Raw genomic sequence first — 20028 nt, forward strand, 5'->3', positions numbered from 1 at the left:
AATGGTGACTTTAAAGAAAAAGTATTCTTCCAGTTGTGTAATGTCACCAGTCTGTGTCCAGTGTAGATCAGAATCCTGCGTGGATTTTAAGATGTAAATATTTTAATTTCCAACTTAGACTATAATATTTTGCCTCTTGGAAAATCACTTCCTTTCTCATGATTATAGGCAACTTGTCTCTAGAAATAAGGCATTAAAAATTAATAGGCATAACATTGGTAACTATATTAGGACAATGGATTGAATTAGTAAAAATGTAATATTTAGCACCATCAAAAAGAGAGACTTTATTTCTCTGTGTTATATTTTGGAGACTATCAGTAGAATAATAACTCTCAGTCTGTAAGATCATTTTGTTGGGTTTTTTTCCTAAAGGAATGCCCATAAATGAAGGTAGTGATGTTAAAGGTCTAGGCAGGAAGTCTTAAACTTGAACAGAAGAGTATTTCCTTAATATCACAGTTTATCATAGTACACTTGTCTGCCATCAAACAGCCAAATTGAGCCTTTTTTTTTCCCCACAGTCTTTGTGGTAATGAGTGATTAGGGCTCACTTTTGGGCCAAAGATCTTTTGAAGGTCAGGGTTGATGATTGTCACAGATAGCTGGGCATTGATGGCTCTTTTCTTCCCACACTGTGACTGGGATTTTGCTGGCCAGTGAAAGGTTTTTGTTGGGCTTTTCAGGGCCTTGTCAAAACTCTACGATGGACTCCCATAGGGTGGGGAGATGAGGGAGACAGGTTTGGGGTTTGCTTTTCTTTTCACCCAGCTTGGATTCGGTCAGGTTACCCTGACAGGATGAGTTAATCAGTGGAAAAGCAAAACGTATTTTCTCCTCTGCTCCCCTTAACTCCCTACAAAAAAACGAGAGATATCGACTGTTACGCAGTGCATGATGTAACACCTTGACACTGGAGCTAAAAATGACTGCACCACAAGTCATCAAGGATGTGGTCAATACTGCCAGGACTGCTAGTGATGGAAAGGTGTTCTTGCTCTACTTCTTGATCTAGCTGTTGATGTCACTGTTCTCTGTTGAATTGCATGTCACCCCCTCCCATGCCAGTTTAAAAGAGCCTAATGACATCATAGTGGCAGAAAAAAAGAAAATGCTAATGGCTGAGTACAGTGGGCAGAAAAAAATAGTGCTGGTGATAGAGAACTACTTTAAGAGCATCAAAAATAAAAGCAATAATGTTCATGGAAAGGAAAGGATGTGAAAATGTCACAAGCTGCTGCGATGCATACAAAGACTTAAAGCTCACCTGCTCTAAGCAGTTTGGATACTTAATACTGCTTCAGTTTTATCATCCTGTTTTCCTTCTGTTACTTGTGCAAGAATGCAAATAATGGTCTATAAAGCATCTTCCAAGTGTAGCATGCTTGAGTTTAAACAACACAGGAAATATTGTCAGCATCAACAGGGAAAGGAAAGAGAGACAGCAGAAGGACAGGGAAGTGGCTAACAGTCAGCAAGAGGTATCTTAGACCACTGAAACATAATCTTCTCAAAACAGGAATACTTTCCATCTGACAAACAGAAATGACAGTAAAGAAGTTTTACAGGATATTTGTTATATTCAGTGCATACATGTATGTGTGTATGCTTGTATACACACACATTTTTAGCATTTCATTGGTGTTAAGACTCAACCACAAAGAACTCAGAGAAATCGAGCCTGTTCTTTTGACTGTCTTTAACATATTTGTGACCATGGATATTAATTATCATAAAAAGGATGAATGCATGTTTTCCTGATTCCATTAAACGCTTAGTCTCAAATTCAGTAAAAAATACGGTTCTCATAACTAGTAGAAACACTCATACTTGGGTCTGCTGCATGGATTTGATTTGGGAGCAGTGGTGTTGATTCAGAAGTAGGGTAGCACAGTTGAAATCAGGATGCATCCCAGGGTTTCAAGAAGAATGGTTGCACTTAGCTTTCCTGTGCTAGATATTTGTACCAGACATCTACCACATCCATATTAGTTCTTTGACTCACTTGACAAGACAGAGCCTGCGTCACAGCATAACAGCTGTCTCTGTGAATCACTTAGAGGTGTAAACAATGACTTTTTGGCAAGGGCAAGATAAATTAGACAACCAAGAGGTGTTTAGAGCAATTTGAAATCCACCTACCAGGGTGATCTTGATGTGTGTGTGTCTGTGAATTTTAGGTGATTTTTATATGATCTTGTAAATCCTAAGTTTGACATGGGTGGTTGGGGAGGGGAGAGGTTTGTGAAGCACAAAAACCCTGCAACACACTTTCTTCTTTTATTATTATTTTTTTAATTTATTTTGGGTTCTTCCCATTATACATGTTAAATAATTATATCTAGAGCACCTCACTATATTTGCAAACTGGCCATTTTGGAACATGAGCTGTTTTAACAGTGTTTGACAGTTGCTCAGAAGGAGGGTAAAACATATGGAAAACCATTAACTAAGTATCCAGTTTTTTACAAATCACATTTCTGCACATATGGAGGATTAGATTGGACATTAGGAAGCATTCCTTTGCTGTGGGGTTGCTCAAACATTGGCTTCCTAGAGAGGTGGTCAATGCCCAACCCTGTCAGTGTGTAAGAGCCATTTGGACAATGTCCTTAACAACATGCTTCAACTTTTGGTCATCCCTGAACTAGTCAGGTAGCTGGACTAGGTGATCATTTGTCATCTTCCAAATGAAAAGATATTCTATTCTATTCTATTCTATTCTATTCTATTCTATTCTATTCTATTCTATTCTATTCCTTTCCTGTTGAACTTCTTTTCCCATAGCCATTACCTATTGAGAAGCTAGGGTATTTTTCACTCAAAATCTTGATTTCACAAAGATTTCTGTCACAGACCACTTTACCTGGAAAACAGAAAAATTATTTTATAGTAATTGGTCTGTGAAAAATGCCAATATGGATTCTCCTATTGTGGTATAAAAATAACTTTTTCTAGTTCAATTTAATCTTTTTTTGAAATTCATCATTAACTACAAAGGATAATAAAAAAAAACTTAAGAAATAATGACACTAAAGTGAGGCTACAGTTCTTGAAATGGAGAACATACATCAGTGAATATGATGAAGAATATGTAGTGTCTGGCCTTCATCCTTTTTTGTTCACTACTCACAGAATATAAGGACTAGGTACTTGTGGAAGCAAATAATAAAAGAAAGTAGCATTGATTTGTCTCTTCTTTCCTATAAAATTATTGATCTGTTTTTAACCTAATTGGCACTTGTGAAAATAAATGGAAAAAACAGTAGGCTATTCATGGGGTTCAAGTATTTGTTCTCAGTAAGAGAGTCCCAGGCCTGCTTGTTTGGGGCTGTGTTGGCTGTCCTAACAAGCTAAAGATCTGAGTGCTGCAGCATACTGTATTTGCTTTGTTCTTCTTCTCTTGAATCTCTCATTCTAATTATTTCTTGTAATTCAGAGGAGTAACAGTGCTAAAGATGCCTTAATGTATTGATACTCAACAATTGAGTATGTATTGCTAAAAATGTAGCTTTTCAGTAAAAGTCTTATCTAACATAAGAATGGACATCTGATTAAAGGAAAGAGATAATGGAAGTAGGTTTCCAGTTAACCCATCAGAATTTATGGGAATCAAAAGAACAGTATTCCTCCTGTATATCCTGCCTTTATACATTTTTAATCTGTTATACTCTCCTGTACCATAGAATTTACTGTATAGAATCCAAAGACTGTCCGTTTCCTCAGTATTGATCCACAGATATTTTGTTTGTGAGAATATTTACAGACAGGTGAGCCCCTAATTCACATGCATAAGTATTTGCAGATTTGAGGAATTAATTAAATTTTGGTCTGAAATTTTTCACACTTTCTTTTAGGCAAAACACCATTAAAGGTATTGCATATATATTCAGTGACAGCATTTTTATTGGCTTCAACAAGCTTTGGCTCAATCTTCAAGCTGTATAGTTTGGATGTTGAGCTTGGTGCTTGAAGGTACATCAGGTGAAATTTTATTCCTCCATCAGAGGAGTTGTCCTGAAGCTTAAAGCTATGTGAGAATCATAAGAATCAGGACAGTTAATTACAAATTAAAAGTAAGGAATGCTGCTAGAAAGGTTTTCAGTTGTTTTTAAAAAGTTGATAAAACTGCATGCTTTTCCTTGGTATCTGATACAATTTAGTCCATATTAAAAAAACAGGTAAACTGAAATTTAAAATAAAAGGGTATGAGTGTTTGCACACTTATAGCTCAATCTTTTTTTTTTTTGGTGATCATTTAATTCATAGTAAGAATTTTAGTAAAATGCTATCCTTACAGGGCTACTGAAGATTGCTTTCCCATGTTTGCATCTGCAATGAAATGGCTCCTGTGGATACAGACATAGATGATTGCACATCTCTTTGCCAGTATCCAAAAAGGAAAATTGTGTTTTAAAACATGCTTAAAACACTTTTGCAAAATCAGCTTTATGTAGCTCACTTAGAGTTTAAAGCTGGATATCTGTGTGCTCCTTTTGGATAAGATTTGGACCATACCTCCAGTAGAATTGTGTTGTAGAAGAATTGCATGTGTATGTTATTTTGCATGCTGTAGCACTGTGGGTGTGTGGAAAGGGGAGGGAGGAAAAGATAAGTAAACTCCAATGCCATTACTTGGTTCTTGCCATGGTCTGTTTGCAGCACATGGCCATGGATATGGTTTTAGCATGGCTGAAGCTGTGGCTGATAGAAGGTGATTTATATCTTACCCCTGTGTGCTAATTTAATGCTGTTGTTCTCTCTGTCTGTTCTTGTAACAAAATAGAAGTACTCTGCTGTCTCTCTCTGCAACATATCTACAGAAGTCCTGAAAGTCATCAACGCCACTGAAGAACTGATAGCAGAATCCAGCGATGCCTGCGATTTCCCAGATGACAGTCAGGACAGAGGGAGAGGAACCCTCCCGCTGGGCACAGATCCCGTCAGACTCGATGAGCAGCTCACCACCCTGGAAGAAAATGTAAGGACAGGAATCAGTGTGTGAAAGAGTCACATGTGAGTGAGTGCCCCTGTGAGTGTGCACCAACTCAAAAGGGAAAGCACATGGGCAGCATCAGTGGATGTTCAAAATTAATTTGGGGTTTTTAAACAAATATACAAACAGAAGAAAAAAATTGTGTTTCAGCAGTGCTTAGCTGTGTTGGTGGGGGGTTTTTTGTCAGTACTTTAAAATATTGAGGGGAGGGGAGTTGGATGCTTTGAGGTTTACAACTAAATTTAGAAACTATCTCAAAAGCTCACTTATGCCCTCCAAACCCTTGTGGCTGTGTGTCTATGCCATGCCTGGCTGAAACCACACATCTCCTAGTCTCAACACAGCCTCATCACTACAAGGGCAGGTGGGGAAAGCATGTTCCCAGTCACACAGAGAAGTGGAGAAGCTCTTCCTCCCCCCACACATCCCCAGTACACCATGCTGAGCACCCAGGGAGCTGGAGCTGCCTCCTGCACTGCTAGAAAGAGCAGGCTGGAGAATCTGAATTAAACAAACATTTGTTTGTCCATGTCCAAATCATCTGTCTTTTTTCATGAGTACCTGTCATCTGCAGGAGAAAGTGCAATGCTGAATCATAGAGGGAAGTCACTACCCATTGGAAATTTTTGTGAATCCACTTAATGGAGTTGGTACACCTGAAACTTTCGATTTTCTCTTCCTTCCACATTTAAGTGATTACATTTCAGTGATCTGTCCCTTCATTAGGAGCTCTTAAAGATCTCATAGGAATCTTCACTGTCCCATTATAACATCCTGATCGATTCAAGAAAACAAATCCTGGTTTCCTTTAGCTCCAGAAAATTTACAGACAGAATCTTCTCTTAGGAGATAAAATCAGTTTCCTCCACAAAAACACATTTCTATAGCAGCTCCAGGCTAAGAACTGAGTGGAAGATACCCTATGGCACTAAAAGCCAGTCCTGGCACCGGACTCTCTCTCTGAAATACTGAAGTGTTCTAGCTCCAAACACCACAGAATTCATCTGGTAGGAGAATGAATACGGAATAAAAATCCAAGTCCAGGCTGGACCACATCTTCAGAAGAACTAAGAAATTCTGCAAGACAGAGAGCAATTTGGGGAAATCTGCTCCCACTGGATTTTTTTTGGAGAACTGTGTTGTAAACTACCTAAGGTGCATGGGTTTTTTTCCCCAATTGCAGTCTTCTGATCCCTCCCAGCAGTGTGGAGCTTTGGCATCTGTGGTGCTGTGGCCTCCAATCATTCATTTGGGCCAAGAATTTCTCACTGAGCAGACACTGGGCACAGAGGCAGAGCATTTCTTGCTTTGTCATCGCCCTCACTGCAGCATCTCTGGTTTATCTTCTCCCAGTTCTCTGCAGAATTCACAAGATACCCAGCTCAGCCTTGCTGTGTCCCCACAGTATATCTTTCTCTGTCCCTCTGTCACAGGACATGAAGTAGGTGGTAAAAATTTCACAGTTTTAAGATTTCATCATTTCAGTCCATGGTAAAGAGCATTTAGAAATCCAGGAAACTATAACTTTTCCCATTGGAGTTGGGGCCATATTTACATGAACCACAGGCTCTTTGCAGCAGCTTCTGCAAGAGGATCTGGGTGTTTATAAACACTTTGTTCATTTTTGCTCTCTCTAGCCTTTTGAGGACTGTGCATGCAGCAGTGTGGAGAACATAGGGCCATCTGTAACAGCAAAAATGTTGGGGTTTTGTGGAAGCTGTACATACCTAAATGATGGTCAAATAAGTCTCCACAATCTAAATGTGAATGTATGAATAAGGGCATCATTTAGGGGAGGCCTGCAAGGACACCATTGCTGTTTGGAAGTGTAACAATTGTTCAGGTAAAGAGAATATTCTTTAGAAAAATATTTTCTTCAGATCCAGCTGGAAAATGTTCATTAACATTTCACAAATGTAGGGGCTGATTGAGTTATGGAAAAATTGATGAACTTCCTTTCTCACATTTTTCCAAGTCACATTTTCTTGAAATATATTTTTCACCTCTTCAAAAGGACATCTTACTGTGCAGTTTTTTGCCACAGCACTTAAATGCATCTTTTCTTTGACTTTCTAAAGATGCTTCTGTTCAAAATGTCCTATTTCTTCTTTCTCTAAGCTTTTAGATGTGACAGGGAAATCTAAAAAAATCACCTTTTAATCTGAACTGGCTGTGGTATGTCATACTTAAAAGGTGTATCATTTAAACAAATGCAAGGAATAATTAAACCCCACAAAAACAGCATTTCTATTTAAATCATCATGTTAACTTTATGGACCACCCATGTCTCCAGGTACTTCAGCAAAGATGTTACAACAGATCACTTACTTCTTCTATGTATGTTTTTCAAAGATTTCATGCCTGCAGTTAGAATGTGTTCTTACAAGATGCAATTTGTATAGATGTAGTGATTTTGTTTCTTAGCAAAGTCACAAGCATGAAAAAAACCTATCTACAACTGACACAAAGAAAAAAGAAAACTATTGCAAGCAATTAAGAAACATTAATGAAGTAGAAAAATAATAAAAAATAAACACATTTTGATTTGGCCATTCTCCACCATTTTTATCCATAAAGTCAGAATATTGCCATAAATTATTTTAATACCTCTTATGTCAAAGAGGTATGAATGATCCAGGAATTGTGGGCAGATATAATGACTGGAGTGGAAGACATATAAAATGAAGGTACTGGCTCAAGGATCTGCTTCAGATCCTGTTTGCTTGTCCCTTGAACCATGGAGTCGGCCACAGCCATGTTTACTTCATGCTGGGTTTGTAGCAACATGGTCTTTACTGCTATTACAATGGGGAAATCAGAATATATATTTCATTGCCACTGTGCTGTTACCAGCCTCATGGAAACAAGTCTCTTGGCTAACAAGTAAATAGGCAGAAAGTGCAGCATTTTCATGTGGTTCTGCACACTTTTAAGCACAGATGTCAAAAGCTAATGCCTGAAAATTACCCTTTTCTGTAAACCAGTGACCTCCATCCAGCCGTGTACCTTAGGGTGCTTTGTGAAATAAAAGAAACAATAAAACACAGTGTTTCACTAGTTACTGCTCTGAGGAGCTGAATGGGAAATGAAACCTTTAGCTGTATTTATGGATACCAGAGGTGGGCCAAAATACTAAGAGTTGTTCATTTTTAGGGAAGAACTCTGAATTATAACATCGGTAATTCCCTCTTATGTAGCCCAAATAAGCCTGTTGATCCTCCACACGTTCACTCAAAGGCCCAGGAGGTGGGAAGGTTTTGCCTGTTGTATATTTGGATGAGAGCAGGATGGGATGGAAAATCGTTATACATATAAGCACATTTACTCCATAGGAAGTTAATAACTATTTGCTGCTGAGCAGTTACGCATGCAGTTTTTACTGCCAGAAGGCATTTAAGTGGGTTTAAAGAAACACAGATTTATATGAGGCATAATCTGTTGACTTCCCTTTATGCGATTGAATATCAATAACAAAAAAGCCAACTTTTCAACTTTCTTCTTTGCTGGTCAGTCTGGAACAAATCTGGTTTGTACCATTGTAGCACCTATGAAATCTGTAATGCAGTCACCTCGTTCGTCCCTTCTCTTTGTGGATGTGTGTTTTTCCGATTATTTCCCCACAACTTTCGTCTGCCAGGTTAATCTCCCCATGGTGGGCTAGCAAGCCGGGAAGTTTGCAGGTATGATGAAAAATGCAGTCTGCTCAAACCTGCATGCCCACAAACCAGAAGCCACTGACACCTGTCCCTGCCTTGCCCTGCAGGTGTACCTGACAGCCAGCACAGTGTATGGGCTGGAGGGGCAGCTGACCAACCTGGAAGATGCCGCACGCAAGATCAACAGTGTTACTGAGGAATCTGAGCTGGCCGATCTGGAGGATCAGGTGGCCACAGCAGCCGCCCAGGTTCATCATGCAGAGCTTCAGGTGAGGACAGCAGCTCCTCCCCATCTGCAGGTTTTGCACTGCCTTGCCTAACACCCACCTCAGCATGCACACTTTGAATATTCTTTCATACTGCCGTAGTCTGATGATCTAAGGATGCTGACAGCATCACACAAGCTGAGCAGAGCGTAACTGAGCTGTGTAGCTCAGCCCAGCCAGATGTACTATATCTGTTTGTTTCTTCCCTCAGCTTGGTTTTGGACATGGGAGTGCAGCAGCCTCTTACTGCAATACTAATGCTGGACTGCTCCTTGCTGCCAAGCAGCTCCCATGGTGCGCTCTGTGTCGTGTGTGTGGGCCTGGTCAGACTGCAAATAGTGTCTGAGGCAGTTTATCTAATCAGCAGCTTGTAAAGCACTTCCCAAAAGATGCCAGTGTTGGCAGCTTTCTACCAACAAAGGCCAATGGCAGCCAGAGGCTGAGCCAAGCACCTAGCCCAGGGCTTGCATGCCTGCTGTGGGATTTAGGTGCTAAGCAGCACATATCCAAGCCAAAGGCAAGAAATCTTGGGCACTGTGATCTAGCGGGCTCCAGAAAGGCCAGGGCTCAGAGCACGTTGTGATCTGGTGCTAAAAGCTGAACAAGATAACATTGCCAGAGCTCAAGGGGCTGACATGGCTTTCAGCTCACTGCCCAGTCTGTACCCACCAAGACACCCTGACCTGCCTGTGTCAGGGTTTAATTGGAAGTACCTGGTGATTTTACTCAGTGGAAGCATGCTCAACTCAGGACTGAGCAAAGATCTGAGAGCCTGACATGTCTCTGATGTCAGAAATGCATAGTTGAACTGATGCCTTAGGTTTTAACTTTTATATTTTTTAAATTATGTACTGCTTTGTGTGTGACTCTGAAGTTTCTTGTAGCCTGGTAATTTCTGCTCTCTCGTGCTAGGTAGACATAACAAAGCCTCTCTGGGCCTGCTCTCCAACGACAGCCAGACCATCCTAGGCCCAAAAAGTATAAACCAAAGAGCCTATAAGGGGGGGAAAGCTGAGGGGAATTACATCATTAAACTGAAGCTTTAATTGGAGAATTAACCCTGCTATGCAAATGAACCAAACCCATAAAAGTGTGAAGAACTTGTGACCTGTTGTCCATCTCGGGGTCCATCTTGGCAGTAGCCTCTGGCTCCCCAGAGGTACCTTTAAAGGCCCTTCAAATAAATACCTACCCTATTCCCTTACTCCTGTCTAGCCTCTGTGTCTAGGAGACCTCTCAAGGCATCAGCACTACTCGGCAAACTGGCAGTGGTGTTTTGTTGGCTTTGGTCATTATCTTACAGTAAATCTGCTAATGGGGGTGACAGGGAGAAGGAGAGAGGCCTAAGCTATGCAAGGAAGCCAGTGGAAGGTGTTCTGCAAAGTGAAGCCAACTGTGGCTTCAGGTGTCATTGTGAATCAGGAGCTGGGTTCTATGTCTGACTTCCCTGACTCTTCTTTCTCTTTGTCAACACTTGTTTCCACTACTCTTAATATCAGACTACTTTCCCCTGGCAATTTGTTTTCCATTCAGTATTTTTATATAGTCTGTGCCTGCATTTATGCATGCTGGTATTTAATATGCATATACATTTGAACTATAAATACTTATGATCAAATGTTTAGATTTTGTGACAGAGGATGTACTTTGTGTGTGTATGAAATTAATTTTGAGTTACGAAATGTGTCCCACAAAGTCATTCTTTGAATGTAGCCTTTTAAAAACACAGCTTGAATGAATTTGGGATTATGCAGCTAAAGGTAATTGAGAGATAGCAGATGCAGGTTTTCTGTGCTCCTTTCTTTTTTTCCTCAAAAGGAGTAAAATGTCTCTTCCTTGGAGTCACAAGGTAGGTTGGATTGTTCTTTTACTCCATCTTTGCTAACAAATTAAGCCCCTTTTAATGTCAGGACTAAAGAATGCAGGAAAGTGTCAGAATTGCTGAAGAAGTTAGCCATCTGTTTATATTTTCTTATTAAAGAGGATTTTACTGGGGGAGGGTTATATTTTAGTAGTGGCATCCACAGTAATTTTAAAACTTCTTTTCCCCCCTCCCCATCTGTCTGTCTCTCTCTTTTATTTTCTTTGAAGATTTCAGATATTGAGAGCAGAATATCAGCTCTCACTGTTGCAGGCTTGAACGTGGCTCCCTGTGTTCGCCTGACAAGGAAACGGGATCAAAAGCAAACAAACCAGGTGCCAGAACATTATGTTCAAAAATACATTGGGGAAATCTTGCCTCTTTCTCTATAATGGAGTTGAGTAATGCATATGTGTTGTTTACAGATGCATACAATAGACACATCAAGACAGCAGAGGAGAAAACTTCCAGCTCCACCAATAAAAGGTGCGCTTGAATTGTTATACGAATTAGAGAGAGAGAGAGAGACGCTCTTTATAAGATTCAATATAATGTACAGGTTAGCAAAGTAGGGAAAAGTTGAAGTTATGAAATGAACAGAGAAAGCCTAATAGACAGTCTCATCCTCCTCATTTTCCACGTACTTGCATTATGTAAAATACCCCTTTGTCACATTAAAAAGCATCACCACTTTCTCTTCAGTGAAAGTTGTGACAGTGACAAGTAAACAAGAGCAAAGGCAGAAGGCTGAGAAATGTTGAATACTTGAACCTGCAAGAGGGGTGCTGCTGCACCAGCGTGGCTGGGGTTTACTTTGTGAGACCCAAGTGGTCATAGTGCTTTATTTACCAAAAGCCAGATGCCGCCCTCCACAACCCACCACTTCTTTAATGTCTATATTTGCTGATTTCAGTCCATATGAAGTGGCTCAGCAATGTTCCTGGTATGTCAGACAATGGCTGTGAAATGTCTTTATAATATCAAGTGGGCTTTTTCTTTTATGATTTTTTGTGGATTTTTATTGGGGTTTTTTTAACTCTGCTGTGCGTTTTCTCTGACAATTCTAGGGCTTGGTTCACTGCACTATTCTTTTATAATTCCACTGATTGACATGGCCTCAAACTTTAATAAATTTGGAGTACCACAGCCTGCTGTTTTTAATTTAAATTAAATCCAGCTTTCCTCATACATCTTAGGAAAAGTTTTATCTCTCTAGAAGCTGTGACTCTTCAGAAGTATTTTTGTATCTGCTTCAATCTCTTACGTGAAAAATCTCCCCTTTTGTATTTTACCCAGGTGAAAAAATAGATAGTTCTCCAGTTACCACTGTCAGAACATTTAACAGAAACTTCATGCTTCAAGGATCTCTAACACAAAGAACTAAAGAAAGGAAAAGCACTGCCAAGGACTTAATGGTAAACAAATGTTTTCAAAACTCTGTTAAAAGCTGTTAAATAAAGAGATAGCACTGTCTGTGTAGGCAGCTGTATTTCAGCATCTTCAGAAATCTTTTTTTTTGATAGTTTGAGGAACAAATATGACCAGGGTCCTGGAAGATGTCTGATTATATACCATAGAATAGCAGCTCCTGAATTTCAGCCTGTGATAATGCAGCCTGGCTGCCAGGTCTCCAGGAATGTGTTACCCTTATTTTTTAAAGAATAAATAAATTTGTCATCCCCTGCATTTCAGACTTCTGAACCAGACCCTCACAGAGCCTGCTGCACATTGTAACTTGGCAGGTGAGAGTCACCTTGAATTTCACTAATTGTTGAGAAATGTTCAAAGGTTACCTAAGTGGAATTTAAGGGGTAGATGGATCATACATTGGCTCTGCAGGGTTTGAACAAAGAGGCTTCACTCAGGACACCCAGGACAGCTGTCGGTCATTTCTTCTACAGCAGCCATAGCAGGATAAGGAAAAAAGCTGGCTGTCCCAAAGCAGTCTGCCACAGGATATGTGGGAAATATGTGGGGAGGTGAGAAGGGCTGGCTCTGTTCTTCAGCAGGCTTGTTTAGTCCTTCACTCATGTTTTTTTCTTTCCTGTCCCTTTCTGTTCTAGGAACCTGCTATAGGATCTGCTGTGATGTACTAAACTTACACTTCCCTACTGCCAATAACACACTGCCTAAGGCTGTACACTTGAGTGCCTTTTCTTAACAGCCATTGTGTATGTCCAGCTGAAAATGGACCCTCAAGAACCCACAGAGCCTCAGTTATAGGGCTGCATTTGGATACCTCACTGAGAAAGCTGTCCAAGTCTTCAGCATTGTGGTCTGCTATAGGAAACTCTGCCTTAAAGTTCTCAGAGGACTCTAGACAGGATGCTGTGTTTCAAAAGCAAGGCTCCACATTTTAAGATGCACTTTTTCTCCCTATCGATTGTACTAAAGTATGTTGTCTTTAAACTGCAGTATGTTTTTGTACACTCAATCAATCATAATTATAGGCCAATTAATCTGCCAAAGCAGACCTGTGATCCTTATTTTCTGGCCTCTTACTATTCATGTGGGCATCTGTCTTGTCAAGCAATAAGAACAACTCCGTGCAGTGTGTGCTGCTTTTCAGCTGCTTGGAGGGAGAGGAGAATCTGTGTACCTCGCTCTGCCCCCAGGGAGTCAATGGAGGTCTTGGGAGGGTTGGTAGGAGGAGGAAGACTTCTCTGTTCACTGAGAATACATTTCTCAGATTGAATGTTCCAGCTCCAGAGCTAGGGATACTGCTCTAGGCAGCAGGGGTGTCATGCTGAATCAGAAACTGGTGGCCACGCATGTGGACCAGATGTCTGCTGACTTATGATCCCAGTGTCTGGAAACATCTGAACAGTGTTAAAGAAACCAACACCTTCGTATGTGTCGTTCTTCTTGGCAGCATTGTCCACTTGGTGGTGATCAGCCATGCTGTAGTTCAGAAAAAATTCTGTCCAAACCTTTAATATTGGAAAAAGGAAGTGAAAGCATTGGGGATGAGAGATCTCTGCTGACTGACTAGTAGTCGTAGGGTGGCTGCAGCTTGCAAGAGATTCCTTTCTGACATTCACTGGTGTTTCTGAGAAGGAGGCAAATATAGCCCAGACATCAGTTCCTATACTAGTCTGGAGTCCCCAGAGAATAGCTGGGGCCTGTTGCTGGTGCCACATGCACCCCTCTACCACTGGACCACTCTGAATTGGATTGTGAATAGAAATATTCCTTCTTTCATTTCTTGAGACCCTTAACAGGTGAGTCAAACTACAAGGCCCTTTGGCAGATGCCCAGGAGGGAGGATGCTGCTTACAGGGTGTCCCTCTCACCCTTTCGTGGGAGAACATTGCCAATTTGTGGTATTTTTTGCTCTGAAGAATACAAAGAAGGTAGTCAGAGGAGGTGATAAGCCAGTGAATCCCTTACCTTCCCCACCAGTTGCAGAGCAGGTACCCAAGTGCAGATGGGGTTGACGTGAAATGTGCTATAAAAGAAGGCATGAGCTGGCAAGTTCCCCCTCAGCAATAAGGAGTGGTGAGCTCTCCCAAGAGCCATGGATGCCAGGAAGGAGGGGAATTCCTTCTTTCCCTGGGTTCCTAGTGAACACCCAGGAGCAGAGTGCCACACATTACCTGCCATGCAGCAGGAAAGCAGTTCCCTGGGACACCAGGCCATGAAATGTCTGTGGTTGGGCAAATACAAGCAAAACAGGGCAACTTTCCTGACTTGGCTGGATTTAGGGGCGTGAGTGGGGAAGACAAGGAATGGCTGGATAGGTTGATTGGAACAACAGTGCCAGTTGCAAATCTGCTATCCACATTTGACATCTAGCTTGTCAGTCCTCTGATGTCCAGCTGCATGTGAGGAACCCTTGGAATAAATAAAACCATCTTCCCACTTGTAAGTGTCACTCCATCCCTTCAAAGAATTTCCATCTGCCCAAGATCTGACCCAATGTGTTGGGTGAAAATTTCTGGGTGAAATTAGGCCTTCTTTTACTCTCACACAATACTAATTCTCTGAAATTGGTTTGCACAGATGTGAGGGAAGAATTTGGCCCACTCTGTTTAATATATAAATATATATATAAAACAAATAGATTTTATTTATATATGCAATCCAGTAAAGGAGATTAAACAGAGTAGGATGCCTGGTAATTTTTTTTTGTTACTCAGTTTCCTCCTCCATTGACTGTTCTTGTGTATGTGTACAATACATTCCCAGGTACTGGTTTATGCAGGTATGTGTGTTATGAAATGTCATTAATGGTGGTTGGTCTGCATATTCGTCTAATAAATAATAACTAATATTGTGTATGTAATATCAATACAGAAATGACTAATTTTAATAGAATAACTCTTTGGCTTTTTGTTCTGTTAGTGTGATTTAAACAAGCCAACAAAGTTTGGAGTAGGTTGTTTTCCTTAAGAGGCATGAAAAGCAACTATTATCGTGTTACAATGTTAAAATATTCAGTCTTCTTTGACAGACAAATGTGTACTGTGTAGGCATTGCAAAAAAAAAAAAACCTTAAAAAAAAAATCCCACCTGCTCTAAGGCATTTGAATTTTTACAAATGTTTATTGTGCCAAATACGTGCAAAGATATAATTTACTGTTTTAAAAAAAATCATAAAAGCATATGTTATAGCATACAAAGAATTATTTTGTCATCAAGTGATTTCAATCTTTAGTGTTAATATTTATATTTAGATTAATTTTTATAAATGAAGATATTTTAATGGGTAAAATGAAGACTATATGACCTATTTGATGAAGTCTGAGTGAATATTAAGCTTGCCTTGCTGTTGTTATCTGCATACTCACCAAGAATTATTGTCAAGAGAAATTATAAAAGAGTAAAAGTGATTTATGAAAAGAATGCCTTTTCAATTACTTGATTCATAAAGAAAACCAAAAAGTTCTTCTCTGTTGTTTGGATTTGTGTGCACTTTGGCCCAGAAGCGTGCAGAACCCACAGCCACACACAGTGCTGAGGCACTGCCTGTCCACAAGTGACACCGTCACACCTGGGACATGGGCATCTCCACAGAGGGGCCGGGGTTTGCCGAGGGCAAGGAGGCACGCCAGGTTCACACCTCCTCCTCTAGGATTGGGGTGGGAGGAATCCTGTTAGGAACATTGGATGCTGTTCTTCAAACCATCGAGTCTGTTGGGTGAAATACCATCTCAAGCACAGTTTCTCAGGCAGAATTTCTTGATCTCTCTCTGGGATTGCTACAAAAACTGAGCAAGAACCCTGCTGATAACCTCGGTCTCACACTTCCTAGCAATGCATGCCAATCAAAATATTTATCAGCATATCTTCTCCACCATTAAAGCATTCAGTAAAATTAGTGTGGTTTAAGTAACACTTTGGGTTAACAGCTTTCTTGTATTATAAATGGTAGTAACTCCCTTATTATAGTAAAAACCCGTCCCTTGCTGACAGTCCGTTTGCAAAAAGAGAAAGAAGGATTAAAATGTCTGCAATGGTTAATTCAACCATTATTCAATTTTAGTAGTAATTCTCACAAAGCACAACTAGAAGTGGAAGTTCATTCAAGTTTATCCTTTGCAGAATGATTAATGACCTGGATTTAACCATCTGTTATTACCTAAATTGTAAATTATCTTTTTTGGATATAAATCATAGATTAAACTCTATTATTCCTCCTAACAGTTATTAATCAAGATGAAACACATTGTAAGTAACACTTCTTACAAAAGTAATACAACAGAGTTATATTAACATGAATAAATATGGGTATTGAGCTGTATCTTCAGGCTTATTGATGTGGACTAATGTGACATGGCTTGTGATCCTCAAAGAGTGAGTTTAGCTTGCTCAGACAGTGTACTTGGAAATAATGACATTGTTTTAAAGGGAATCAACTCATTCAGGCCCTTTCCCCTTTTGGATAATGGTGCATGGTTATATGCAGTAGGCACAAAACTACTCCAAGGAGTTCAATTAGCCAATTGTTTTTTTCTTCAGCAGGGAGAAAATACTTACCTTGATAGGAGCTCCTCTTTGTTCATTAATATCCCTCCAGCAGTACAGGATGAATCATGAAGGGCCAGTGGGTACTTCAGAAGGGAGACATCCTTAGGAGTGGATGTTAACAATCTCTATAAAAGCTACACACAGAGCACCAGCATTTCATGCCATTAATGCCGGTACATTAAAAATTGGTAAGAGCCTTTTGTCTTTCTTCCAACCATTGCTTTTTATTTTTACATATTAACAGCCATTGACCTTGAAATATGACAGGAGGGTTTAAATGTAAATGATACATTTAACACCGCAGGGTTTAAATCCCAGCCCAAATGCTGTGTGGGTTTTGGATAAACCTAACAGTGAACGTAGCAGCGAACAGGATCAGGAGATTGATGGGGATGCACAATGAAGAAACATTTTTATAAGCTGTGGTGGCACTCAGTGCTGGTGTCCATGCATTGTCTTTTACCTGCACCCTGAACATGTTTCTTTTTGAAGGTACTTGCACGAGAAGCAGAAAAGAAGAGCAGCGTGGGATTGCTAGGCAAAAGCAGAACTGTAGGTCTGAGGTGCAGGGGAGAGCACAATTCAAAAAACAGAGGTTGTATTGCCACCTTGGGGAACAGAAATCACCAGTCATTGTCCTCTGTGTCCAATAATTTTTGCTCCCACAAAGCATTCAAGGTGGAATCCAGGTGTCTGCTCACAGGCCTCAGGCTGCCATGGCTGCTTCTCAGCTGCCTCTTCCCAAAGCGACCGATGGGGCGAACACCACGGCCCACATACCAAAAAGGGTCGATCTCAGGACCTGCAATTCAAAGCAGTCAGTGAGGATGTACCACTGCACTTGGAGGCAGCGTTTCCTGAACATCTTGAGGATGTTAGACAGCTTACTTGTAGCCCATAAGGAAAAAAAGGGAAAGGCCACAGCCAGACACACAGCTTACTGGTGCCTTTGAGGGTTACTTTCCATGTGTAGAGCCCAAAGGAAGAAGATTCAGATGCAAAACTAATTTTCATCCATCTGGGATGCAACCTGCATTTCTAACAAGCCAAAGGGCCCATCAAAATTTTCTGCAGTAGGTACCAGGTACACTATTTCTACAGGCTAACAAATCCACTGGATTGCAGAAGGGGTTCCTACATGAGAGGTAAACACGAAAAGTTAATTCTTGTTCACTTAGGAAGTTGTTTTCATGGATGACTTCTTTTCTTTTAAACCTCTGACACATTACTTGTTTTGTGGTCTAGTGCAGTTTTGGAGCAGGTGCGGGGAGGAGTTATAGTTGTATTAAAAGACTGTAATATTAAAAAGATTATTTTAAAATATTAAAGACTGTATATTTAAAGATATAGCAGCAGGGAAATTCTAAAACATGCTGGAGATTATGCCACCCTAAGGAAATGCCAAATGGTTCCAGAGCTAGACAACTGTCAAGAGCAGGAATAAATTACCATTTAAGTGCATTATATATCATCCCAGACACATGAAAGTCTTAGTCAAGGCAGCAGGATTTTCCCCTGTGTATTTTGATGCTTGAACAGAGAAAAAAATCACTTTGCCTTTAAATTTCTCCGTAAATACATCTTTTAAGTCTTTCAGTACAGTGTTTAACAGCCTTCCTGCTCAACAAGACCCAAGAAACTTCCTTGTTTTTCACCTGTCTACCTAAAACCTGAGGTTCCCAACATCTCTAGTCCTCTTTAATGGGGAGCCCAGACACCTTACTCTCCACAACCCCTCTCTTCTACTCCACCTACAATTATCAGCCTATGCTCCTTGGGGGAAGATGAGATTTCTTGATAAGATTTTCTGAAAAATCTTTAGGACTGTGTGCTAGTTTTAACTTGGGATACATGGTATCACCCTCACCTGGCTACCCTCAGTTCTTCTCAGCATCTCTGGAGATAGATACTTTAACCACTTGTATTTGGACTTTCAGACAGCTCACAGTCCCAGACAGAATTGAAGATGTCTGTAACATGAACTTAAGCTTCTGGCCCTTGCTTTCTTTTTATTATATAGAAGTAGTTGTGTAGGTCTACGGAACACAGCTGAAAATTTGGTGCTTAAATATTTGATGTATATCACTTTACATTTTCTTGTCTATCCTCTGCACGTTAGTGTCTTCTCTGATATTTATCAAAAATAACACTATTTGCCTTGGCTAATTAAGGGCTGTGAGAAGGACATGAGGTTCTGTATATGCACCGACAAGTGCAAATGGAAGCACAGGGCCTCACATCAAGGTTTCACCATAGAAACACCTGCATGATTTGCTGTTGAACTTTGCCTGACAGCCCAGCCCTGATCCCTCAGTGCAGCAAAGACTGTGGGGTCACCATATCAGGTGAGAATCATACTTACTTCTGTTGTCTATCTGATGCTTAAATGGCCTGCTCTGTCCCGAAGCAAAGCTGAGCGACACCAAGAGCATCAGGACATAGACAGTGACCAGCTTTAAGTGGTTTGGGGACCACTGGGCACGTGGTGTCCAGGAGATTGGATGCCACATGGCAGAGCAGTGGTGGGAAGGCTGTAAGGAGAAGAGTGAACATGGGGAACACATGTGAGTTAAAGCTCTCAAGGTGAAGGAACGTGTCAACGGTAATGGTATGTTCCTGCCCATCAGATCCATTTCATGCTCTTCAGTTCTGTGGAACACTGATGCTGGGGATGATCTGGGCATTTCTCTTTGAAGGCAAAGGCTATGAAGTGGGCCATCTACTGAGATAAAAACTGGAGACTTTTTCTCTCCAGCAGTGAAAGCCTTCACAGGACACACAAATCCTGGCCCTGAGCCCACTGCTGATTCTGTATGCCTCTCTGTATGACCACGGGCATTGGCCCCCAAAGTGTGTTTTAGCCACTACCACCAGCACACTTTCCTTGCTTGTAAAATGTGTCTAACATTTGTGTTTACACACTCTTTTTACAACTAAATGCATTTCAATATGAATGTCAATGCTCCTCCTGTGCCATCACACTGGTTTTTTGCCAGTGTGCAAAATTACAATTTCCTCAGGATAGGCTGGGCAGAACAGAAGGTGTTGAGCTGGGAAAATTGCATCCAGGAAGGGGAGGGAGCCAGGCTCTGGTTACCACTGTCTCCGGCATTTTGTACAAGCTTCCTCTCAGCAGCTCTCACAGCTGTCATGCCAGGATAGTCTGTCTTGTGACATGCAAGGTCTGTCTCCACATCTGACATCCTGGAGCCTCTCTCTATAGAGCAGGATCCTATTTGCTTAAGCATCATGTAAGTGATACAGAGAGGCACAGAGGCT

The 20028-nt window shown here is 40.7% G+C and overlaps 1 protein-coding gene across 3 annotated transcripts in view; it reads left to right on the forward strand.

The window, feature by feature from the left end:
* Nucleotides 1-15664, forward strand: part of MYRIP (myosin VIIA and Rab interacting protein) — a 211339-nt gene extending 195675 nt beyond the window's left edge. Inside the window, exons 13-19 of one of the 3 annotated variants that reach the window (XM_082295624.1) lie at nucleotides 4787-4981; nucleotides 8760-8921; nucleotides 11010-11114; nucleotides 11205-11265; nucleotides 12076-12194; nucleotides 12472-12521; nucleotides 12843-15664. In XM_082295624.1, the coding sequence (XP_082151750.1) occupies nucleotides 4787-4981; nucleotides 8760-8921; nucleotides 11010-11114; nucleotides 11205-11265; nucleotides 12076-12194; nucleotides 12472-12513 (684 nt within the window). In that variant the 3' untranslated portion in view covers nucleotides 12514-12521; nucleotides 12843-15664. The remainder of the gene's footprint in view (nucleotides 1-4786; nucleotides 4982-8759; nucleotides 8922-11009; nucleotides 11115-11204; nucleotides 11266-12075; nucleotides 12195-12471; nucleotides 12522-12842) is intronic. The other 2 variants (XM_082295625.1, XM_082295626.1) reach the window with 2 other exon arrangements.
* Nucleotides 15665-20028: the final 4364 nt, after the last annotated feature.

Source organism: Coloeus monedula, assembly GCF_965178545.1.
Source record: "Coloeus monedula genome assembly, chromosome: 1".
In the NCBI taxonomy this organism is placed as follows: domain Eukaryota; kingdom Metazoa; phylum Chordata; class Aves; order Passeriformes; family Corvidae; genus Coloeus; species Coloeus monedula.